The 24,961-nt window shown below is 59.2% G+C and overlaps 1 protein-coding gene across 4 annotated transcripts; it reads right to left on the bottom strand.

Moving 5' to 3' along the window:
* Window positions 1–1,002: 1,002 nt before the first annotated feature.
* DNAJB5 (DnaJ heat shock protein family (Hsp40) member B5) lies at window positions 1,003–19,505 on the bottom strand. 4 transcript variants are annotated; one of them, XM_048504234.1, is made up of 4 exons: window positions 19,420–19,505; window positions 11,174–11,418; window positions 6,920–7,521; window positions 1,003–2,224 (listed from the first exon to the last, which is right to left on the bottom strand). In XM_048504234.1, exons 2-4 carry the CDS (start codon window positions 11,382–11,384, stop codon window positions 1,991–1,993), a joined length of 1,047 nt encoding a protein of 348 aa, XP_048360191.1. In that variant the 5' UTR covers window positions 11,385–11,418; window positions 19,420–19,505; the 3' UTR covers window positions 1,003–1,990. The 4 variants fall into 4 exon arrangements, with proteins under 4 accessions (XP_048360191.1, XP_048360189.1, XP_048360188.1 ...); XM_048504232.1 differs by lacking the exon at window positions 19,420–19,505 and adding an exon at window positions 18,951–19,182; XM_048504231.1 differs by lacking the exon at window positions 19,420–19,505 and adding an exon at window positions 18,277–18,372.
* Window positions 19,506–24,961: the final 5,456 nt, after the last annotated feature.

Raw genomic sequence — 24,961 nt, 5'->3', positions numbered from 1 at the left:
TCTTGCTTTGTGTCTTCTAGCTTTGTAAACCATTTTCTGCATTGCGGTGGGCCAGGCCTTAAACAGGCTAAATGGAGATGGTAGAGAGCATTTCTTGGGCAGTGTATTAATGTGCTTGTGAGCCAGTGAGGTGCAGTGGTTATGAGTGGCGGCCTTTACGCAGGAGAACTGTTTGCAAGGCCCCCGTCAGAAGGGCCTCCCTGGTGTGACCAGAAAAGCCCCCAACCCTCTGGACTTTCTGTAACTTTGCAGAGAATCAGAAAGGGGAGGGCCAGCACCCTGCCGTAGCTTCTTCCTTTCCAAAGTGGCACGCAGATGCCGCCTCTGGCTTCTTGCTGCTTCACAGACGGCACACGGCTCCATTTTTTAAAATACTTTTTAATTTTTAAATATTAATTACAGGACATTACAAAAATCAGAGGAAAGAAATACAAAAAAACCAGCTATAAAACCATGAGGGGCCTCACTGGACTGGGGAAAAGCCCAACGCGGTTGCCGCCCCCTGCCTTGGCTCTGCCCCGCCTGCCCGGGCGCCTCCAGCCCCAGAGACCTTTTATAGTTTTAAAAAAACCCACAGACGTACCCCCACCCGCTCGCCCACCCGCACGCACGCACGCACGCACGCACGCACACACACGCTCTCTGGAGGGAGCCAAAAAGGCATCAACTTAACCATTCAAACTGGTTGATAAGTTAAATACTGTGTTAACAGTTATAATCTTCTCCAAAAATTGCACATTAAAAGACTCTGATGTGTTAAGATTCTGTACAGCTATACAGGGAGGGGCTGGGCTTTGCGCGCTCAAGACACCCCGCCCTCCCGCGCAAACCAAACACTTTCTAGCGTGGCAGCAGCCCCAACAGGCAGCTCGCACGAGAGCCACGGGGCCCCTGCCACGAGTCACCCAGGACGAAGGGAACAAGACCCACCCCCCACCCCCTTCAAGGCAGAAAAATACTTCGGCTGAAGAATGCCAGGGACCCTGCGAGGGGGGGGGGGGGTTGGCACCACGCGTCAGGGAGCGGAAGAGAACGGCTTTTTAAACGGCAGCCTCAAAGCCTCACTGAAGTCAGGCACCACTAATAGCTCATTCCCCAGAGACATCCCTGCAGGTGAAGCCAGGCTGAGCTGGCAAAGGAGTGTTGGCTTAACAATTCCCACCCCAGGAAAACTTTTTAAAAGCGCCTCTCACAACCCCCCCCCCCTCGGAAGCCCCCAAGCAGATTTCAAACCCGCCCTCCCTAGCCTGGCTCCTCTGCTGCCATTGAAGACCCCCACGTAGAGGGCTGGTGCACAGATCGATCCAACCGCTCGAGTGAGCAGAGCGGCGTCTCCCGGCCTCTGGCCCAAGACGTCAGCTGGGGGGCCTGGCCTGGCGTGGGCGGGAGACACGATGCCCCCAGCGAGTTAAACACGAACTACCCCGAATAGCCTGAAACAGACAGGAAAAGACCAACCCTTAACGAAGTTTCTATTAGAGTAAGAACAGGGATTCGAGCAGGCCCTGCGAGAGTAGAGCCAAAGGCTGCTGGCTGTGCTGGCCGGAAGGACGTCCGGCTCTTCGGTCCGTGTACTTCAAGCAGGAGGAGCCAGAGAGGGGCTTCGCCACGCAGGCGCACTCACAGCACAGCTGCAGAAAGATCCCCCTGTGACCCCGGCAGAGGCAGAAGAGGCGCTGCAGTCCTGTTTGCGGTGGGAGAGGGTCAGCCATTCCCCCAGAAGCCCAGAGGTCAAAGTGGCAAAGAGCACCCCCGGGGCTTGAGCCAGAAATCCACTGCCAGGAAAAGGGGGGGGGGAAGGGAGAGCACACAGAAGCCAGGCCGGAGCGCCGGCAGCAACGGGAGGGCGTGTTCCGCAGTGAGCCGCGCACGCCTGGGCCCCCCGGGCGCAGCGCAAGCCGAGGGCGTGAAGCGTTGCTGTTGTTGTTGCTGCTGCTGAGATCCGGCAGGCAAAGACGAGGCCAGCGCAGGGGCTGGGCGGGGCGGGGGTCTAGGAGCAGGGGAGGTGTTGCTTGAGGATCTGCCGGGTCTGGGGGGCTATCCGGTCCGGGAAGCGGACTTTGAACTCTACAATCAAGTCTCCGCGCTGAGTGGGCACCTTGGGGAAGGGCAGCCCCTCCCCTCGCAGTCTCTTCACTGTGCCGGGCTTGATGATGTCGCTGCAGGGCAGGGGGATGACGCGCCCGTCGACGGTGGGAATGTTGACGGTGCAGCCGCACAAGGCCTGCAAAACACACACACCGCAGAACAACAGCACGTTAGTTACCCGTTTCAAACTTAATGCGCGGGCCCCCTTCGGGGGGGGGGGGGGGCTTCCAACAGGTCCGTAAACACTTGCAGCTCACAAAACACCATTAAAATTTGCAGCATAGCTGGCACCCCGTCGCGCCTTAATCAGTTCTAAAAATAGGTGGGGGGAGGGACGAAGGGAGCCTCGCTCTGCTGGAACGGAACGCTGCTGCCGCCCTCAAGCAGAGCCTGGCCAAACAGGGCCGCCTCGCAGGGGCCTGGGCTCATTGGAAGGGGCCAGAGCCAAACAACGAAGCTTTTTCAACTGGGCAACCGGATATCTGTCAGGCCAGAACGGCAGGCCTCGGAAGGCCCTCTGGTTTGGCACAGAGCAGTAGGGAGGCCAGGCAACGCCCACCCCTTTCCCCTTGCCAGGGAATTAGAGGAGGGGGCTTCAGAGAGGAGGCCCCGCCCAGATCCCGAGCAAAGAGCCGGACGGAGAGCGGCTGCGGGGCCTGATCCCCACGGGGTCTTCAGGGGTGTCCGCAGCTCCCCTGGCTGATGTGCCTGGGGGCCCCCACAGCCAACGACAACCTAAAAGAGGCTCCGGCCTTCCCAGGGACACACGAGGCCGCCTTCCGCCTTCCACCTTCCAGGAAGGGACGCCTTTCAAATACTCTCTCCTGCTTCCTTGCGCCAGCCGGGCCTTGAACGGAAGCGAGACACCATCGAGGCAGACTGTTCCAACCCACTGACAGGCGGCCCCAGGGCCAGGAGCGGCCCCTCGAGGGGTCTTATCAGGCCCGTGAGCCAGCTAAGGCAAACCCCCCCCCCCCCGGCTCTGCTCCCAACATGCTTGCCAGGCCAGAGCAGGAGTGGGGTGCTCAGGAGCAGCAGCAGCTGCAGACGGCCATTGCTTTCACCTCCTGCATGTGAGCTCCCAAAGGCACCTGGTGGGCCACTGCGAGTAGCAGAGTGCTGGACTAGATGGACTCTGGTCTGATCCAGCAGGCTAGTTCTTATGTTCTTATGGGGTGGGGAGGGTGGGGGGCCGTTGCCTCAGCTGATTCGCTGGCCTGATAAGCCCTTGCCAGGAAGCCACCTTGCCCTGCTGCGGGCTCACCCGTGCAGGCACCGTCCAGGGCCGTTCTGGGGCCAACTGAGGCAGCCCACCCCCAGGCCGGAGAAGTCATACTGATATCATATCCAGCCCTCGTAAGAAATGAGTTTTCTATGCCTGACCTTAAGAACATAAGAACAAGCCAGCTGGATCAGACCAGAGTCCATCTAGTCCAGCTCTCTGCTACTCGCAGTGGCCCACCAGGTGCCTTTGGGAGCTCACATGAAGGAGGTGAAAGCAATGACCTTAACCCTGATTCCAGGGGGACTATCCCAGAAACAGCCAGCCCCCCCCCCCCCAGTCTCCCCCTCCCCTTTGCTTGATCACTCAGGAGAGTGAAATGCCGCCTAAGGCTCCCGGCCAGGTCAGTCGAGCCCAATCCAGGGCCCCGGAATGTCCCAGAAGGCCCTTTGAGGCGCAATGCAGGCCTGCACGACCCTGCCTGGACAAGGAGACAGGAAGCCTGGCTTCCACAACACGGACAGCAGTGCTCCGAGCCGCTCTGGGCATGCCCACTGCCAAGGGAGTGACAGGCCAGCCATCCAATGGCAGCTGGGTCTCAAGGATCTCTCCCGGCATTCAGCTGGCTGATTGGATGCCCAGGAATGACCTGCTGGTGCAGACCTCCTGCAGAACACGGGTGGGATCGCTGCTTGGGAAAGACCCCCAGGCGGCCTCTGGGCTGGCTGCACCGTGGGGCTGTGCCCCCAAGCGGAAGCAGGAGCTGCAGCAGCAGGCAGGCGGCTTTCCCTGCAGAAACGCGGATGCACCTCTCAGCCCCCCACCGCCCACCCCCCCTTCGCTCCAGTTCACGTCAACGGCAGAAGAGCCCGGGAGGAGGAATCCACGGAAGCGCTGCCGGTTCGTTGCACGCTCTGCACAGAAGGTGGCAGAGCAAAGCAGCACAGAGCAAGGCAGCCCCGAGCAGCGTCCTCAGGTGAACCTGCCACCTCCGGAAGCAGCCCAAGAAAACCAGACTGGCAAGCCAGCGAAAAGGGAGGGGGGTGTCAGCGAGGCAGGCGGCACCAGCAGAAGGAGCAGGAGGAAGCGTGAATCCTACAACAGATCAGAGAATCCCTGCCTCGCTTCCACCTGGAAGTTTGTGGACTTCTGGGGTCAAAAGGGAGGGAGGGAGGAGTCCTTTGCCACACGAGAGAGAGAGAGAGAGAGAAGGGCAGGGGCACGCAAAACCACCACAGCCGGAACGGCCACATGGGGAAGACGTGTGCCCCACAAGGAGCCAGCACTCAGCTGAGGAGACAAGGCCAGGCAGGCGGGCGGGCTGGGGGGGTGGGGGTGGGGGGGAGACAGGCAGAGAACAAGCGTGCCAGAAGATGCCCCCAGGCCTCCCAGCAGCCCCCTCCCCGGCCTGAGGATCCCAGTCCCAATACCCAAGATAATCCAGAACTGCAGGCGCTGAAGAATAAATCGGTTCTGGCTCAGCTGGCTCACGTCTTCAGCCATCTCCCTGTCTTGCCCTCGGCCCATACACTATTTCAGCGCAGCACTCGGAACACTTGATTATTCCCGGCGTTTATCTCCCACCAGGAAAATCCCAGGGGGTCTCCCTTCTCAGGCCAGTCCCGAGGACCTCCCGGCCCTCCTCTCCTTCCTCAGGGGTATTAAAGAGGATGCCAGTCTCGGACAGAAGACTGAGAGGGCCTCACTCATCCTCTTGGCCAAATGAAGGACTTGGCTTAAGCCAAAAGGGACTGCAACCCAGTCCCCCAGGTGTTAACTATGGTCTGTGATCCTGCTCTGCTCCACTCGCCACCCCATCTGTGGCACGAACCACAGGCCGCCTTTATGGGTGTCAACGAAGATGCCCCTGGGCATGCCCACTGCCAAGGGAGTGACAGGCCATCCATCCAATGGCAGCTGGGTCCAGGTGGCCACAATGCTCAATGTATGCGCATGGGGGCCAGGCGGCAGCACTATCCAGGGGACGGCAGCACCAGAGCAGACCCTGCATCCCTGTGCTAGGAAGCACCCTCAGGGGCAGGGGGAGGAACCAGGGGGCAACTGTGTGACCAGCCAGAATGCTGGACCGGACAGACCACCGGCTCTGACCCAGCAGGGCTCTTCTGAGGTTTCTATTCAAAGACTCCAGGGGATCAGTCAGCCGGGAGGCCCACACATGTCCGTGGCCTTCCTGAAAGGCATTCCACCCCCACGTCTCACAGGAATCATAGAGTTGGAAGAGAGACCCCCAAGGCAGACCAGGTGCTCGGAAGCAGCAGCAGCAGCAGAAGGCCATTGCTTTCACCTCCTGCACGTGAGCTCCCAAAGGCACCTGGTGGGCCACTGCGAGTAGCAGAGAGCTGGACTAGATGGACTCTGGTCTGATCCAGCTGGCTAGTTCTTATGTTCTTATGTTCAAGGGCCAGCAAGACCAACCCCCTGCCACGCAGGACGCACCGTCAAAGCAAGGAGACCTCTCTCACCTGAACCAGCAAAACAGGGCCAAAAAACATCACCACTGCGGAAACAGAAATAACGGGACTCGCTTTTGCCACTGGAGTTCCCAGTGCTGGAGCCGCTCCAGCCGTTACGAGGGCTGTGTGGTGCGGCTTCAGTGGGAACAAGGTCTACCCTGGCCACAGCTGCCACAACACACCCACCAATGGGGGGAGGGGTTTCAGTTCCTTGATGCAAAACGTGTGTCAGCGTTCCCACGTCAGATCAACGGGACTGTTCTGTCCCAGCGCAAACACTAGGAAGGGCAGTCTGAAGAAGGAAGTGCGCGAGGAACGTGCCGTCGGGGGCCGCAGGGCCATCGCAGGTGCCTCTTGGGCTGAAATGACGCCCAGGAGGAACCCGGCACCTGAAAGGGACCACCAGAGTGGCTCCCAAGCCCAAGACTGCCAAGCCGGTGGAAGTTTTCTGCCCCTTGTGTTGGTGGGAAAGGCTGACTGGTTGTGGAGTTCTGCTTATGTCAAATAAATACTTGGTGTGCAAAAAAGAGGGTTCCTGCTTTTTACCTCTGGGAAAGGGAGAAGCCCCCTCCTCTCCCCCCCCCCCCCGAACAGAGCGTGACCCTGCAGGACCCCTCCCACGGGCAGCCAACATGTTTAAAAAAATAGGTTAGCAACCAACCATTGCCCTTCTGATGCTGTGGGGGTCAGCTGCAGGGGAACACGCCCAGCCCTTCCGGGGACCATCTCTCCCTGCTCCCTTCTCCTCCTTCACAGAGGGGGGAGGGGCTCCTGGCTCCCCGCTGTCAGATGTCCAGGGACTGAGGGAGGCATCCTGCCCTGCTTCCCCGGGCTCACACATCTCAACCACATCGAATCACACAGCTGAGTAACAACAATGCCCTCCTGAGCTCCTTGCTGGTGGATGGCACAGGGTTCTGCCACTGCGCCCCAGTCGACCCGGGCACAGCAGAGACAGGGGCGAGGAGCCCAGTGACGCCGGGCGAGTGACTGGGAGAGCCAGCAGCGCCTCAGAGATGCTCGCTCACCCGGCCCTTCTCCATCTGGGACTGCAGAACCTTGGCAGCCTGGCACACCCGGACCCCCCCTCCTTGCCCCCAGCCCCCCTCCCCCGCATCCCGAGCCAGGAACTGACCTCTTTCAGGCTGATCATGGCCACGTAGATGATGTTCGTCCCGTCCCGCCTGAAGTGGGCGTGGGGCTTGTCCTTCAAGAGGAAGACGATGTCGGCAGGGATGTTGTCCGGCGTGGCGTCTCCCTCCTTGGGGAAGGTGATCTTGGTGCCCTCTTTCCAGCCCCGCTTGATGACGATGTTCAGGATCTTGTCTTCGGTCCGCACAGTCCTCCCGTCCGGGTTCAGCCGCCGGCGGGTGATCTTCATCCGCTTCGTGGCCCCGTGGTAGATCTCCTCCAGGGAGACCTTCAGTTCGTGGACCACGGGCGGGTCCTGCACTTTCCGGCGCATGTGGATGGGCTCCGGGTGCCGCCGGTGCACGCCGCTCAGGCCGTTGAAGCCAAACCGCCCGAAGGCGCTGAACGGGTCGTCGCTGTCCTCGTCGACATCCATGTCGTCGTGGTCAAAGCCGTTGAAGATCCGGGAGCGGCCGCTGGTGAAGAAGATGTCGAACGGGTTGGAGCCCCCAAAGAAGGAGGCGAAGGTGGCGTGGGGGTCTCCGTGGAAGGTGTAGTGGAAAGTGTTTCCCGAGTTGCCGGAGGAGCCGCCCCCCGTCTTGAGCCCTGGAACGCAAGAGAACCATTCGTCAGGGGACGGAGGAAGAGGAATTGGCATCGACATCCTGCCTTCCTGGCTTACAAACACCTCTCCTTTCCTCTCCCCACAACAGACACCTGGCGAGGAAGGCGGGGCTGAGAGAGTTCAGAGAGAACCGTGACTGGCACAAATAGGAAAAGCAGCCTGAGCTCTTTTCTTTAGCCACAGACTGTCATGCGGACGCAAGAGGCTCTTCCATGGGGAGGGACAGGGCGTGGGGTGGGGCTTCTGACCCCTCCTGACTGCAAAGCGCGTGCCTCACCCAAGCCCTGCAGGGATCTCAGGACATCAGAACATCAGAACTGGCCTGCTGGATCAGGCCAGAGTCCATCTAGTCCAGCTCTCTGCTACTCACAGTGGCCCACCAGGTGCCTTTGGGAGCTCACCTGCAGGAGGTGAAAGCAAGGGCCTTCTGCTGCTGCTGCTCCCGAGCACCTGGTCTGCTAAGAACATAAGAACAAGCCAGCTGGATCAGGCCAGAGTCCATCTAGTCCAGCTCTCTGCTACTCACAGTGGCCCACCAGGTGCCTTTGGGAGCTCACCTGCAGGAGGTGAAAGCAATGGCCTTCTGCTGCTGCTGCTGCTCCCGAGCACCTGGTCTGCTAAGAACATCAGAACTGGCCTGCTGGATCAGGCCAGAGTCCATCTAGTCCAGCTCTCTGCTACTCGCAGTGGCCCACCAGGTGCCTTTGGGAGCTCACCTGCAGGAGGTGAAAGCAATGGCCTTCTGCTGCTGCTGCTGCTCCCGATCACCTGGTCTGCTAAGGCATTTGCAATCTCAGATCAAAGAGGATCAAGATTGGTAGCCACAGATCGACTTCCCCTCCATCAATCTGTCCAATGCCCCTGCCTTGGGAAGCTAATATCCAGGGTGAGTGGCCATCTCACCACCTCCTGAGGCAACTTTATATTCCAAACACCAATCACACGTTGCGTGAAGAAGTGTTTCCTTTTATTAGTCCTAATTCTTCCCCCCAGCATTTTCAATGGATGCCCCCTGGTTCTAGTGTTGTGAGAAAGAGAGAAAAATTTCTCTCTGTCCACATTTTCTACCCCAGGCATAATTTTATAGACTTCAATCCTATCCCCCCTCAGCCGTCTCCTCTCCAAACTAAAGAGTCCCAAACGCTGCAGCCTCTCCTCATAGGGAAGGTGCTCCAGTCCCTCAATCATCCTTGTTGCCCTTCTCTGCACTTTTTCTATCTTCAGACTTCACTCTGACATAATTGTTTCTGATGTTTAGGAGCAACCACTTGTTGAGAGTGCTGAAGGCAACTTGAACTGTACCCAGCTGCCCCGTGGCCCCTACAGGGTGTGCTCTGGGCCCTGCTCTGGAAGAGCCAGGCCTGGAAACCAACGAGGATCCTGGCATTTTGTGGTGCATCTCCCAGGGAAACCCCAGACAGATTTACAGCTCCAAGCAAAGGTTTCCCATGAAAGGCCGCCGTTGGAAATCCTTCCGGGAGGAGGGCCTGAGGAGGCAAGGGGTTCTCTGCAGCCAGGTCTCCCCTTCTGGAGCCTGAAACACCCCCCCACCCCCCACCCCACCAGTACAGCTGGGGGAGTCTTCCCAAGGCCCAAACCCCAGCCCCAGCCAACGTGTTCTAGGATATCAGCAATGGCTCCTGAGCAAAACGCTGCAGTGGCAACGGACAGAAAAGGGAGAGGAGAAACAGAAGAAGCCCGAGAGACCCGGCTCCCTTTGGGGGAGGGGGGGGCTGCTTGAGAAGCGACAAAGGTGACCCCTGAGCAACAGCCGGACTCCTCTGTGCAGCCAGCCCGCCTGCAACTGTGAAGCTTGGAATAGCAAAACGTCCAAGACTGGCAGCGTCTTTGAGGGCTCGCGCTGAACGTGAAAAGAGGGCCACGTGAAGCAGAGGAGGCTCTTTGCCCTCCCGGGAGTCTTCAAGGGGCAAGGTGGGCTGCCGCCACCTCTGCCTGGCCCACTTGGGGACGTTTCTGCTCATCCCCCAGATGACAGGGACACTCGACGATGAACTGGCCAGGGAGACAAACACACACACCCTGCAGCTCCTTTCTTTAACTGAGCCTCACGACCCCCTTCTGGGCTGCCCCCAGATGCACCCGAGGAAACTGCAAAGCAGAGTTCCTGGAACAGGTTTCCCACAAACCCCTCTTGTTTCCTGGACAGAAGAGGAGACGGCTGCGATTATGTCTTGCTTGTCACCACTGTGACATAATTAGATGCTCCAGTCAGAGGGAGAAAGTGCGCGCGCAAGCAGAGCCGCTGCCAGGTCAGAGCCTTTATTTTGGGGACAAGCCACCCAGCCACCTGCCACCTGCGTATCTTGCAGCTTCCCTAAGGAGTCAGGCTCCTTTTCCTTCCCCACCTGCTGCACTAGCAGATGCCTTCGCCGTATTTTTGCCACACTTAAAAAAAACAGTCCTGGGCCATCAAGGTGCAGAACGTAGCAGGACACCTGTGAACAGGTCCGCTCAGCCTCCCGCCCTCCCAGCTCCAAATCTCCCCCGTCTGTCATCGCTGATTCCAACATTTCTTTGAAAAGATTGCAGAGGCAAGATGGGCTCACAAAACAATGCCCCCCAGTTTGCTCAGTGAGCCTCGTTTTTCCCAACCAAAGAATCCGCGTGTTTCCGGACCAGAATGTGGCTGCTCAGGCAGGCCAGCCAAGCTGCCAGAGACGGCTTATTCCCGATCCGCACAGCGAGTCCCAGACCGATCTGGCTGCCTGGCGCAGCAACTGCTGCTCCCTCCCCAGCAAAAGGGGCCAGCAGAGCCTGCCAACGTCCCGGCCTCGCTTATGAAACAAGGAGCTATGACTAAAATTGGGAAAGGCTGAGAGACACACACATGTACTGAAAAGGAAGCAGGGAGCCAGCAGAAGGCAGGAGCCGGCCCTCAATCGTGCCACGGGGGACACGTTCTCACCCACAGCCTACTGCGTGGGCCCCTTACCTTGGTGGAGCAGCCCAGCCCTAACCCAGCCTTCCCAACAAGGACAAAGAAGAAGAAGAAGAAGAAGAAGAGTTTGGATTTATATCCCCCCTTTCTCTCCTGCAGGAGACTCAAAGGGGCTTACAATCTCCTTGCCCTTCCCCCCTCACAACAAACACCCTGTGAGGTGGGTGGGGCTGAGAGAGCTCCGAGAAACTGTGACTAGCCCAAGGTCACCCAGCTGGCGCGTGTGGGAGTGCACAGGCTAATCTGAATTCCCCAGAGAAGCCTCCACAGCTCAGGCAGCAGAGCTGGGAATCAAACCCGGTTCCTCCAGATTAGATACACGAGCTCTTAACCTCCTACGCCACTGCTGCTCCTACGCCACTGCTGCAAAGAGGACCAACTTCTCTGGGAGCGAAACCTCCAGACTGGGGAAGATCCAGCTCTCCCCACACAAGCCCCCCCCCCCCCCCGCCATTCTCCCAACTACTCTCACAGCTTAAGAGAGAAATGCCCCAGGCAAGCCTGCCAGGCCAAGGGGGGCACTCGGGAGCCCCACTTCTAATGGGACTGCCATGAACAAGAAGGGTTCACAAGGCGCAGCCGGATGGGGACCCCTGCCATTCAGACCCCACCAGTGCACTTCCTGGGCGGGACCCAGAGTGGGGAGTAGCCAGGCCCCTCCGTTAACCCCTTACCTTCCTCCCCATATTGGTCATAGACGGCCCGTTTCTTGGGATCGCTGAGGACGTCGTAGGCCTCGGCAATCTCCTTGAACTTGTCCTCTGCGCTGGGATCCTTATTCTTGTCAGGGTGGTACTTCAGGGCCATTTTCCTGTAGGCCTTCTTGATCTCATCTTCGTTGGCTGCCGACTGGATCCCCAGGGCCTTGTAGTAATCTTTCCCCATCGTGCAGACGGTCCCTGCCACCGACTCTTTATTCCTGCAAGGAGAGGGAATTGGGGGTGGGTGTCAAAAAGGGCTCCCTCCAAAGATACAGGTGAGAGTTCCGGAACTGGGGCGGCCCCCCCGCCTTCTCCCTCCCAACCCCTTCGAGCAACTCTTCCGCGGCTCTGGAAACACCGGCCCTTCCTTCCCAGCCCAGGAAAGGGGGCTGCAGGAGATCCACTCACCCGTCCCCGTCCTGTCCCGTGTGAGACTCACCAGGGCAGAGTGCCCTGCCAAGGGGGGGCTATGCTGTTACGCAGGGGGCAGGAATAGGAGCAACACGTGACCCTGTAATCGGAGATGGAGGGAGGGAGGCTGCTCCCCCTCCACAAATAGGTGTGCAGGGGGGGGCAGGAGGACAAGCAGCCAGCATCGAGCACCACGGCAGCCAGGCGGGGGCTTCCCCGTGGCCCTGCTCTGGCCACGAGGACTTTGAAGCAAGACTTTCTAACGCAGCGGCGGCAGCAGCACGGCAGAACGAAGGGCTGGTAACCAAGGAGCGCCTTCGTCTCCGCCGGTGCAGACTGCCTTAAAAGAACTTCTCCCAACAACGCTGCTGCTGCGTGGGGAGTTCACTCAAGGACACGTTCCCACCATGTACCAGCGGAAAGACGGCAGAGGACAGAGCTGTTAGACGGAGACATCTTGCAACGGTGGGAGGCTATTTTTAAAGCGTTCGCAAGCCGGGGATCTGCAAGTGCCCAGAGGCTGGCTGGAGTGGCAGGAAGAGGGCCCGGGCTCTCCCCCCACCCTTCCCCACAGGGGTGCGGAGAAAGACAACAGGGTGCAGCCCCCCATTACCCAAGGCTATGAGGAAAAGCCAAAGACCTGAGGCCAAATCCCCGCTCTGCAGGGACATCAGAAGAGCCCTGAGAAGAGACCCAGCCTCCTGCCAGGCAGCTCCCTGGCACAGCTGCCCCTTTTCTGCCCCTCTCCTCCGTTCACACCCTGTCCCCTTTTAGGGCCGCCTGTGCCTGTAGCCACGGGCAGCAAATCCCACATTTCAGTTACTAACCGGGTAGAAAATTATTCCTTCCGTCTGTCCTGGCCCATCCAATTCACTGGGTACCTCCGAGAGCCAGTATTACAGGAGGAGGAGGAGGAGGAGGAGGAGGAGGGGAACGCTCCCACTGTCAGTTTCCTCTACCCCACAAATAATTCCATGCCCCTCCACCACACACCCCCTCCGGGCGTCTCTTCTCTGAACTAAAAAGTCCCGGACTCTTCAGCCTCCCCAAATAGGGAAGATGCTTCTCCCCTTGAGTCATCTTGGTTGCCCTCTCCTGAATTTTTCCCAACTGTGCAATGTCCTTTTTGAGCTACGGTGACCACAACTGTGAGCCGTGTTCCAAACAGAGTCATGTTGAGATATTTGAAGGGATGTCATGTCAGTGAGGGAGCAAGCTTGTTTTCTGCGGCTCCAGAGACCGGGACCAGGAGTAACGGGTTCAAGGTGCAGGAAAAGAGATTCCACCTAATTTCTTTAGGAGCAGCAAGTGGCGTTGGAGGTTAAGAGCTCGTGTATCTAATCTGGAGGAACTGGGTTTGATTCCCAGCTCTGCCAACTGAGCTGTGGAGGCTTATCTGGGGAATTCAGATTAGCCTGGGCACTCCCACACACGCCAGCTGGGTGACCTTGGGCTAGTCACAGCTCTTCGGAACTCTCTCAGCCCCACCTGTTGTGAGGGGGGAAGGGCAAGGAGATTGTCAGCCCCTTTGAGCCTCCTGCAGGAGAGAAAGGGGGGATATAAATCCAAACACTTCTTCTTCTAAACTTCAGGAAAAACTTCCTGACCACCAGGGCTGTTGAACAGTGGAATGCACTGCCTCGGAGTGTGGTGGAGTCTCCTTCTTGGGAGGTTTTCAAAGAGAGGCTGGATGGCCAGCTGTTTGTCAGGAGTGCTTTGTGTGTTCCTGGATGGCCCCTGGGGTCTCTTCCAACTCTATGATTCTAAAATTCTAGGCCTAGGGTCACACCATACCGAGGCATTATACTATTGGCTGCTTTGTTCTCAATCCCTTCCCTAACTATCAGGGAAATCTGCACTTTTTCACCACTGCCACACTCTGGGTCGACGTTTTTGTGGAGCTGACCACTATGACCCCACGGTCTCTTGCCCTCTCAGTCTCTGCCACCAACACACCTTTAAAGTGAAGGTATCTTGTTCTGCTAATGCTTATCTGTTGCTTCCTGGGACCCCCGAAGGGCTCATAGTCAAAAGGAGCTCAGGGGCTCCCCATCTTTCCCAGCCCCTGGACCAGATCGTCCAACCTCATTCCCAGTTCTCAGAGGCAGAACTGAAGGGCAACGAGGATGATTGAGGGACTGGAGCACCTTCCTTATGAGGAGAGGCTGCAGCGTTTGGGACTCTTTAGTTTGGAGAGGAGACATCTGAGGGGGGATAGGATTGAAGTCTATAAAATTATGCATGGGGTAGAAAATGTGGACGGAGAGAAATTTTTCTCTCTTTCTCACAATACTAGAACCAGGGGGCATCCATTGAAAATGCTGGGGGGAAGAATTAGGACTCATAAAAGGAAACACTTCTTCACGCAACGCGTGATTGGTGTTTGGAATATGCTGCCACAGGAGGTGGTGATGACCTGGGTAGCTTTGAAAAGGGCTTGGACAGATTTATGGAGAAGTCGATGTATGGCTACTGATCTTGATCCTCCTTGATCTGAGGTTGCAAATGCCTTAGCAGACCAGGTGCTCAGGAGCAGCAGCAGCAGGCCCTTGCTTTCACCTCCTGCACGTGAGCTCCCAAAGGCACCTGGTGGGCTACTGCGAGTAGCAGAGAGCTGGACTAGATGGACTCTGGTCTGATCCAGCTGGCTTGTTCTTATGTTCTTAGAACCTGCGAGAGAGCCCAACCAGGACTGCCAACGGGACTTCTGCAGGCGGAGTGCCAGGCACACAAGCCAGGTGACCTCCTTGCCCCCCTCAATCCTGCCCTTCAGACACTTGGGGCTCAAGAGCAGCCAAATTCGCGTCCAGCAGATCTTCTGAGACTAGCACGGCTTTCGGGGGATTGGCTCCAGACAGTGAAAGCTCCCTTTGCCAGACATCTGATGGAGGCAGCTCAGACTCCCCAAAGCTCCTGCCGCCCAAATCCCGCTGGTCTCTACGGAGCCGCCAGACGCGGATCCTGCTATTCCACCCAAGACCGACGTGGCTGCCCCCAGAGACCACCAGTGCTCCGGAGGATCTGGCGTGTGCGATCTCAGAGGCCTATTTGCTGAACTCTATTGACAAACACAAAACGTCTCCTGGCCTCCCATGCTCCGTGCCCGGGGGGGGGTGTCTGCCTGGCCCAGTCACTGCCCGACTAACAAGCATCGCGGAGGACCCCAGGCTGTTTCTACAGGAGCCTGCAGTGGGTGGAGAAGAAACACACACACACACACACACGTGTGGCATTGAAGCCCAGGAAGTTGCCTGGGAAGCCAAAGGCTCTTGTACTGATCAAACAGCAGCAAACACAGACACACAGACACAGACACACAAGATCTTCTGTAGTCACACTGGCAGTCCTCAGCATCTTTTCATGGGGGGGGGGAACATTTGCCCACCTGCCACATCACGTCCCCTGAAGACCCAGCAAAGGCCAACCAGATGTCTGGCGAAGGGATTCAAAGCCACCCCTGCTTGTGGCCAGAGAACGTCGCCATCTTGCCAAAGGTCACGGGGCAGAACAGAGAAGCCCCTGCCCAGCAGCCGCCGCCTCCCACCCCAACGCCCGGACCGCCCTGCCCGTCTGCCGCTCTCAGCCCACCCGGCCTCTCGTGGCAAACCCCTCTCGGCTCCTAAAGCATCCCCCTGCTTCCCATCTGTTTTGCAGAGGCCGGAGGCATTTCAGAGCCCCCCCCACTGCCTCCCTCCCCCCGTGGCTCCCTTCCAAACGGCACATTCCTTTCCACCCCACTATCTGAGACTTGACACGGAGCTCCACATGGAGCCAAATATTTACTTCCTTCTAGGCAACCGCTCGCCCTCTAAGAGGGTCGTCGTAACCAGGTGCAAGCAAGCCCCGCCCCCAAGCCACGATGAGGTCGCGCAGGCGGCATTCGGAGGAGCGGGCGTTCGCGTGCCAAGCACTCCACTCACCCCGACGCCTCCTCCCTCGTACCCGCCCTGCGGAGCATGACACGGTGCTCCTCTTTTATATTCGCCTGCCTCTCCAAGGCACAGGGCAGCAACCGTGCTCAAGAGAAGGGGTGAAGTCAGCCCCCCCCCCCCCAATAAGGCCACTGCGCCCTTCAAGCCAGCCCTGGCTAAGGCCCCTGCGCTGGAGCGCATCGTGGCAGAGGCGGCCAAGCAGGGGGCCATTGGAGGACCCGCGGCCCACCCTCCTGCATGGCCCTGCATCGCCTGTGTGTGTGTGCATGGGGGGAGGGGGGATTCATTCCTTTGCCTCCGGCTTTTCCGGCCCAGCCACAGTTGGTGTGTTTGAAGCAACGGGCTTCGCTGGAGAAGCCGGAGCGAGAAAGAGCTAAAAATAAACCCGCCTGTTCCCACAACCATCTCTGGCTCCTCCTGGCAGCAAAACCTCCGAAATGCGCAGAGGCTCTTCTGCCCTGGCCCCGGTGGGGTGGGGGGTGGGGGCAGGATGGGCACATCAGGACAGCTAAGATGGGTCAGCTCCGGCTGGGGTGGGAGTCCAGCAAAGAAGTCCACCGCTGTATGCAGAGGCGGTCTCGGGGAGGGGTCTGCAACCTGCGGCTCTCCAGAGGTTCATGGGCTACAAGTCTCATGCTGGCGGGGGCTGATGGGATTTGTAGTCCATGAGCATCTGGAGAGCCGCAGGTTGCAGACCCCTGGTCTAGGGCAAAGCACCCCTGTTCACACCCTGCCCCGGCTGGTAATGCCACGGGGCAGCCAGAGGTCAGTGGCCGCTTGAGGGCACTTTATTCGCCAAGATTTCTTCTTCTTCCCGTGGGTGCTCACGTGTGGCACCGTGAGACTGAGGACGCAGAGCAGACCTCGCAGCCCCGGAGGTCTGGCCCGTGGGGAGGACGTGGTCTCCAGGGTCTGGGCTGCGATCCCTGCCTGGCCATTGGTAGATGCTGGAAGCCACCTCTGCCTGATCCCACCGGCCAGCCCTTCACTACTTCATTCACACATTCACTTCCTGGGCGCTGTCATCTTCAAGACGCTCGGAGAAGAGCCTGCGCACACGCCAGGATGCCCGGCATGCCCAGCTCCAGACACTCCCTGAGCGAGCCCCGCTAGGCTCACATCGTGCCACCTGCCTCTCTGCCAGGCATGCCAGAGACCTCCTCCTCCTCCCCCCCAGGCTGACACACCAGATCCAGAAATACAGCAGCCCCCTTCTTTGCACGGCGCCTCGGAAAGGGGGAGGCGGGCGGACGTGGGAGTGGGCACAGGGTGACACAGAAGCACCGTTCCTCATCTTCAGTAGTGAGATCAGGCTCCCGCAGGTGGGGGCGGCAGGAGGAAGCGGCGGCAGCAAACCCCACTCAGCGGCACAGGGGGAGGGGGGGGGCTATTGTTAGAAGTGCAGGGGCCACCAGGCACTGGCAGGGGGCGGGCGGGGCGGGTGGTAAATGCCAGGCAGCCACCAAGGGGCGAGGGAGGGCCACGGGGAAGGGGCCAGGAGCTGCAGCCTGAACTTTTAGCATCGCCACAGGTGAAGGCTGGTATGGAAGGGGTCAGCATGGCAGGGCCGCTGGTTGAATGGCATGCCCGTTCTCTGGAGCTGGCCAAGGAGGGGTGCAGCAGAGAGGAACGGAAGCTGCCCCCCAACTGCCCCAGCCTCAGCTCGGGGGCTGGCAGTGCCTCCTTCCCCCCCACCTGAAGGGCTGGCAGCATCACACTCTTCCCGACAGATCCCCGGGGGTCAGCCGTGCCGACACGGAGAATGTGGGAAAGAAAGCCCAAGGAAATCTCCCACAGAACAGCCAGACTGCGCTTTGCACGTCCTCAGAGGGCCACCTCAGGGCATGGAGGTCCGTTCACCTCGCCCAAGCACCCGCCTCACCCGCCCAGGGCCAGCAGCCCCCTCCCTGCCGCCTCAATTCTGCAGAGTATCCCACCAGGGACACACACCCCCAGCCCTCCAACTGCATTACGCACCCTCTGGAAGAGCGGGATTGGGAAAGAACACGGCAGGGGTGTCTTTTGGGGCATGCCTGGAAACCCTGCGAGGCGGGGACACCCCTGACCGACCTGTCCTCTTTTTATCCCCCTTCCCCATTGATGTGGCAGGCAGGCAGGCTGGCCACTGGGACGGCAGCTCTGGTCGGTCTCATTCTAGGCACACCAACCCATTCCCCGGCGGATGAACACTTGTGGGGGTTCAGGGAGGGGGTGCAAAAGAGTCCCCCCCCCCCAAGCGCGAGAAGGAGTGAGCAAGCGCAGCCCCTCTCCTCTGCTGCCCGCAGGGAAGAGAACAGAACAGTCCGGGAAGCAGCAGCAGCAGCAGCAGCACCGGGAGATTTCCCCTCTGCGGGGGCTGCTGCAGCGAACGGGGCCACCACCCGCCCGCCCCGCCCACGCACGCTGGTAAAACACGAGGCGGCCCCCAGATGACTCCTCTCCTCCCCCTACCCGGCGGGGTGAGTCTGGGGGTCGGCGGGCGGGCGGCTCAATATCTCGCCCCCCCCCCACTGCCGCCTTCGCAAGGTAGCCCCCCCCCCCCGGCAACGCAGATCAATGGGAGGCTCAAGGAACACCCCCCCCCGGGCGCGCGCGCACCACAGCCCCCCGGGGCTCCGCAGGCAGCCAGCCGTCAGGTCCGGGCTCCTGGCAGCCGAGTCCGCCTCCCAGCAGCGCCCAGCGCCGGATGGATGCCCTGACGGATGCCAAGATGGACGCCCGCCCGCCACTCACCGCCACTTGACGGACAGGTTCATGCCCCAGGCGCTCACCCGCGCCGGCTCCACCCGGATCCTGAACATGGCCCCTGCCTGCCCCACAGCCCCCGAGCCCCCCAAGCAGCAGCCGGGCGACGCAAGGCAAGGCAAGGCAAGGCAAGGGCAGCCGCGCTGGCTGGCTGGCTGGCAGAGGAGGGCGAGGAGGAGGCGGCGGCGGCGCAGGGACACCGGAGGGCAGCCCGGATGGATCCCGCTTCTCATTGGCGCAGGACGGGAGCGCGCGTGCAAGACCCGGCCCTCCCGTCCGAAGCCCACTTGGGGGGGGGGTGGCCTCCCCACCACCCCCACGAAGGCTTCCAAGGAGAAAGCGGAAAAGCCCGTTCTTGGGCGGGGGGCGCTGAGGCAGGGGTGCCCTGCGCGACCTCCCCCCCCCCCATCAAAAGGTGAGAAGCCAGGCGAGAAGCCCCCCGGCAGCCCTTGGGAAGATCCCTCGGCCGGCAAGAGACGCCGCCTCGCTCGGCGCGCGGAGCGGCGTCCCGAACAAACTTTAGCCGGACTCCCCGCGCTCCCGCTCCGGGGTACTCCTTAGCTCCGTGCCCAGCCCGCCCGCCCGCCCAGGAGGCAGCTCCTCCCGGCTCCCGGGGCGTCCAGGGCCGCGATGCCCCCCAGCTGCAGAAGCCCCCCTCCTACCTCTCCGCGCGGCTCCAGAAGAGCAGGATGGCGGGCATCGCAGGCGGGGCGGGGCGGCTCCGGGCCGGCAAGCGGGGACCACGTCGGGGCGGGCGGGCAGGACGGGCGGAGCGGAGCCTCGGCGGGGAGCGGCTGCCCGGCTGGAGTCGGCGGCGAGAAATGCCCGGCAGCCGCCGCAGCCAGCCCCGGCCGGGCCCGCCCGCCCCCGCACAGGAAGCCCCGCCGGCGCGGCCCCCGCCCCCCGGCCCCCGGCGCCAGCAGCACGCGCCTCCCGCGAGGGATGGGCAGGGCTCCGCTTGGCCCCGCCCCGAGGGAGACCGTGGGGGAGGGGCCTCCCTCTTCCTTCCCCGCCCGCTGCCCGGGGGGGCGGCCTCGGAGACCCCCTCCTCCTCCTCCTCCTCCTCCCCCCCTCCCGCGCACAGGCCCCGCGGCCCCCGAGAGCCCCCCCCGCCCGCCCGCGGACACTCACCGCCTGGCCCCTCGGTCCCTCCGGCGGCGGCGGCCGGCCTCGCTATCGCCCCCTCTCTCGGTCCCGCCCCCGCCTAGCAACGGCCCCGCCCTCGCCACTCTCACGCGCCTATTGGTCCGCGTCGCGGTCCATCCTGCCCGGGCGCCCTTCCCTTTGGCCGGACCAGGGTAGGCGGGCTCGGACGCGCCCGGCCCCTGCCCTGCCCAGCCGCCCTCCCGCTTCTTTCTCCTCATTGGCCTTGCCATCAGCCAGTCACTCCTATTCTCCACTGTTATTGGTCTCTAGGCGACGGAGGCCAGGCGAGCGGGCACGCCCGCGCTGTGCTGCCCGGCCTCCGCTCTACGCCGATTGGCTGCTGCGCTGCGCGCCTACCAAAAGAAAACCCTCTGGAGGCTTCTGGAAGCCCCGTGACGTCACAATGAAGGGCAGGCTGAGAGGGCCCGAGGAGATTGCTCCGCCCATTTGAGGGGCGGGGCCAGGCCCACGTGGGCGTTGTTGAAAAGGGGATCATCGAGGGCAGCCTCCGGGCAGGTTTCCTCGCGAGGAGTCCCGTCCTCTTCAACGGCGGAGTCTCTCGCATGGCCGCCACCGGGCCCGGCTCGCAACAGGGAGAGGCTGGTGGGGATCATGTGGCTCACACGGAAAAACCACAGTAATTCCTTTGCAAGGCACAGTAGAAGAAACCCGGGGGAGAGACCACAGATCGCGCTGCAGGGCAAGGGTAGCTTTATGGGGAGCTCCCTGCAAGCTGAAAGCCAGCATGTCAGCAAGCTGGGACAGCTTTCTGCATGCAATGCTTGTATTCTGCCGGCATGGAGATTGAACAGCATGTGGGACCTGGGCCATGTGCTCCCCCTGGGGGGCTCCTTCGAAGATGGTGCGAGGATTCCCTGGTTGCAAGGCACTGCAGCAAGGAGGGTGATGGGCATGAAGCACTGGAATGGGCAGACTGTCCTCGCAAGGCTCTGCTTCCGGTTTGTTTATTTATTTATTTATTAGATTTCTATACCGCCCCATCCCCGAAGGGCTCCAGGCAGCGTACAACATAAAATTCATACAATGCTGAATAAAGGAGCAAATCATACAAAAACACAATAAACGAAGAACATAAGAACAAGCCAGCTGGATCAGACCAGAGTCCATCTAGTCCAGCACTCTGCTACTCGCAGTGGCCCACCAGGAGCCTTTGGGAGCTCACAATAACATAAGCTCCATCCAGTTAATAATCAGTAAAACTTACTAAAACTCTTCCTGCCCAAGCAGAGCGCCCCGTCCTGTTTTGGCTTGGTAGGGACGCCGGTTGACCTGGACAATCCAGGATTTTCACTTACTACCTGGGGCAAGTGGCGAGGGGGGGGGGGACTAAAAAAATACCAGGCATTCAATGTCTGCATTTCTATGGTTCTTTTCTCCTGCACATTTAGTGAAAAGAACACTGGATTTTTCAGGTCAGCACTGGGCTCCTGGTGTAAAGGTTTCAATGGTTTCAATGGTGTTGATGGTAAGGTAACCTTGAGTGCATTCCACAGCCCGGGCGATGGGCCAGCTTCATCGGCGGAGACTTTATCTTTGCGCGGGAGATGAGGACTCCGTTCCCATGGGAAGCAGGAAGGGGGGATGGGGGGAATAGAGTTATAACCTGTGCTTCTGGCGGGAAGTGTCATTCCTGCCACTGCGTGTACTTGAGCTTTCTAAGATGTCTGAATAAACGGTCTTTTTCACCAAAGAGCCTTTTATTTCTGCTTCTATGGAATTCCTTACACCTGGCTTGTCCTGGGGCTGCGTGCTCCTCCAAGCCCAAACAGCACAAAGCGGACGGTTTGGGCATCGAGGGGGCGGGGCCAAGTGCCAAGCAGTGACTGTTGCTTTGTGCTTTGCCTTGGTATATCCAGTATTTTTAATGCCATCTGGAAAACGTACCCATTTCAGGAGGTCATTGGCAGGGCTCCTCAAGCAGTGGCGTACATAGGCAAACTGGAGCCCTGGGCAAAACCTGAGTTTGATGCCCCCCCCCCCAATGGGCAGCCACTGTTGGGCTCACCTCCCGTTGCTTTCGCCTTCTGTTGGTGCGACTATGAGTCTTGGAGCTCCCCCATCCTCCAGCTCTGGACCTCTGGTGGCTTGTGGGCCACCGTCCAGAGAGGGCAGGGCTTAGAAATCAGGCGCCCCCACGTGACTAAACATTTCTGCGCCTGAGGCAACTGCCCACTTTGCCCAATGGGTGGTACGCCACTGTCCTCAAGGCCCAGCCTACCATGTGATCTTGAAGACATGACTGTTGATCTGTGGCTGTTGCCCTGAGGCTGTGGGGTGACCCAGGAGAAGGGGGTACAGCTAGGGGTCTGCAACCTGCGGCTCTCCAGATGTTCATGGACTACAATTCCCATCAGCCCCTGCCACCATGGCCAATCCGTGCAGACCACTGGCCCGACTCAGCCTTGCTTGTTGTGCCTGGTTTGTTCTACTGCTCTCTGCTGTGCTTGGGTACACTCCCTTTTAGGCACGCAGCAACACTTCTCACCTGCGAGGCCGTTTGCACCTGGCCCTTATCTTCTGCCTCCGCCAGGCTCTGCACAGCTTGAGAGCACTTGTAGTGATTTCACCCTGCTAGGATCCCAACGGGGGTGGGGGGTTGGGGGGGTGGGGTGGGTGCTTGGGGAAGGGCTATTAATCAGGAGCTATAGAGTAGCACTCAGCTCCAGCAAGAACTTGCTCGTCTCCAGTTGGCAGTGCCCTTTCAATAAACCAATTTTTGAACCCAAAAGTCTGGTCATTGGAGGAGGCTGGTAAATCCTGCCAAAAGGTTAAGGCGCAAGAGCGGAATGTTAGGTCTCGAACCTGAAGCCAATAAACGGACTCTGTGTTGTGGATCAGCAGCATTTATTGCTAAGCTCAGAGCACCAACGTTTGGCCAAGCCAGTGCTGGCGAGTCTGGTCTTTGCCCTCCCCTTTAGCCCCACTGTCAGCCCCCCCCCTTGTTTTCCCAAGAAATTTGAAATAATGAGTTTGCAGAGCCAAGGCACCCCAAGATCAGCAACAGGTAGTGATAGAGAGCCACCTGGCATCCTGCCCCCACGGAACAACAGAAACAACACTGTACTTATGAGACCAGGGTGTCAGGGGGAAGCCTAGTTATCTACAGAGCATGTGAAGCCACAACGTGAAGATCAAGGAAAGAATGCCCCTCAGATGGCAGTGGTAACATCAAGCAGGCTGGTTACATATATCTTTTAGCAGCATTCATGTGCAGCGTTAAGCAGTTGCACTGAGTTAGGAATGCATCTCAATCACCTAGATAGCATCCCCCTGACACAGCAGCAGCAGGTGTGGCTGCAGAAAACGCCCACCTGGGCCCCATCATCCTAGTCTGTGAGGACAATCCTCCACCCTTAGTTTGCATGGAGCCCGGGATAAGGAGGATTGATGATAACTTCCCTCTGTTGCTTGGGAGGGGGAGGGGTGAAAAGAGCTCCAAACAAATCAACAACATTTTCCATCAGCCCCCCCCCCCCCAGCCAACAATGTGGGCCAACCCCATACAAGAGCTGCCCCAGTGGGGCAGGCTGGAGACTCAGTGGGGCAGCCGGAAGCATCGAGGGTTGGAGGAGTCGCACTCTGCTCTGTGCGCACCGCCGGGCCGCGGGCGTAATAATTAGCAGTTCTGTCACTGTAATTGCTGCAATGCCGCTGCCCCCCCCCCCCCATGGCCATTCATTCCTCCGTTTATTCCAAACGCCGAGTGTTCCTTCCTCGAGTACTTTGTGCCACCACAGTCCTGACAAGCGAACTGCCTCTGGGTGCCCCGCCAAAGACATGAGCACCCCGGGAAATTACTCTCTGTTCCGTCCCCCCAGTGAATGGCTATTATGCTTATAAATGCAGCGCTAGTGTGTCATTTGTGTCCACAGCCCCTTTCAGATCAACACAAGCGAAAGGAGGCCGGCCTCTGCCATCAGCCAGGGTACAACCTCGGAGGGGAGGGTGAGAGAAACAGAGAGAGGCCAAGAAGGAGAACAAAGAACGGAGCTGTAAGTTTGCAGCAGCTGCAGCTGTTCTGATTTTGCACTCTTTGCGTCCGCCGTAACGCGTCTGGCAGGATGGCAATTTTAAAGTATCTTAGCCGTAAATAAAGGAATGTGACGTTTTCCAGCTTCATTTGGGAACAAGGACGAAGGAGTTCTGCTGCGTGGAAAGGTGGGAGAGGGTGTGAGAGAGAAGTGGGACAGCCTGCCCGGGCGTGGGGGACCACTCAATGCGCAGAAAGAGAGGCAGGAAGATTGTGGATTGAAAGAGGCCTGTGTGGCGTCGTGGTTCCAGTGCTAGAGTAGGAAACTCGGGTTCAGTTCCCCATTCATGTCACAGAAACTCATTGTGGGACCTTAGGCCAATCACACACTCTCTGCCTGGCCTACCTTGCAAGTTTGTTGTGAGAATAAAATGGAGGAGAGGAGAATGTCACAAACCACTTCTGTTGTGTCCAGACTTCTTTTTTCTATCTAAATGACCCATCCCGAACATTACGGCTCCCTTGTAGGACAGGTGCTCCACCTCGTAGATCATTTGCCTCCCATTTTCTGCACTTTCCAACCTTTTGAGAGGAGTCACCAGAATGAAGAGTGAAGCATTGTTTGTGTGGGGGAGGGGGTCCAAAGGTCACCTCACCTGAGAAACCCCCTCTGGACACCTCCAGACCTGGACTTGCTTCTCTGCCCGCCTTCCTAGTGGCTCACCTGCTGCTCCTGCCGGCCTGATGAAGCTACTGGGCGCTTGGCCACGGATCTTCCCTCGAAAGCTCAGCCGAGCAGAATCCGGCGCATTCAGAGCAGCCCCTCCCCTCCCAGCTAGAGAGAGGGGTGTGAAAAAAACTTAACATGTAATTTAATGAGGGAGATACGTGAAGGTTTACCCACCCACCCAGCCAGCCAGCCTGCCACTTGATTGAAATGTGTTGCTGGAAAGAAGCAGCCTTTCCCTGGGGGTCTTGGGGCCCCCTCGCCCTTGGCCTCGTTTGAACTCTCTCTGCAAGCATCTTTCTGCCTTTGCCCTGGGAACCTCCCAACTCAAACAATTGGCGGCTGCTGCTGCCGCCTCACAATGTCCCTGTTTAAATCAAATCCTCGTCTTTGTGTCTTGGGATTTGCAGGTGTCTGCCACAACCAGTCATGAAAGTGTTATCTATCTGTTTGTGTGTAAACAAGATGTTGAGATCATATTCGAATGAGCTGACTTATTTATTAGGCGTGGCCGGGACAGTAGCCACTTGTGTGTTTATGGGCACGTGCAGCGGTGGGATCAAAAAATTTTAGTAACAGGTTCCCATGGTGGTGGGATTCAAACAGTAGCGTAGGGCCAATGGGGCTGGGTGGGGCACAACGGGGGTGTGGCCGGGCATTCCGGGGGCGGGGCATTCCTGGGTGGGGCTGTGGCAGGAAACGAATGCGTGCAGGTGCAGGCTGCCACGCACACCAGTGCACCTCCTGCTAGACTGCTTCAAGTTCTGTGCGCTACTGCTGAGAGGAGGGGCGTCACTAAGGCAAAAATC

The sequence above is a fragment of the Sphaerodactylus townsendi genome, linkage group LG07 (assembly GCF_021028975.2).
Source record: "Sphaerodactylus townsendi isolate TG3544 linkage group LG07, MPM_Stown_v2.3, whole genome shotgun sequence".
NCBI lineage: Eukaryota > Metazoa > Chordata > Lepidosauria > Squamata > Sphaerodactylidae > Sphaerodactylus > Sphaerodactylus townsendi.
Note: the sequence above shows the minus strand (reverse complement) of the source record. Positions and strands in the feature narration are given on the sequence as shown.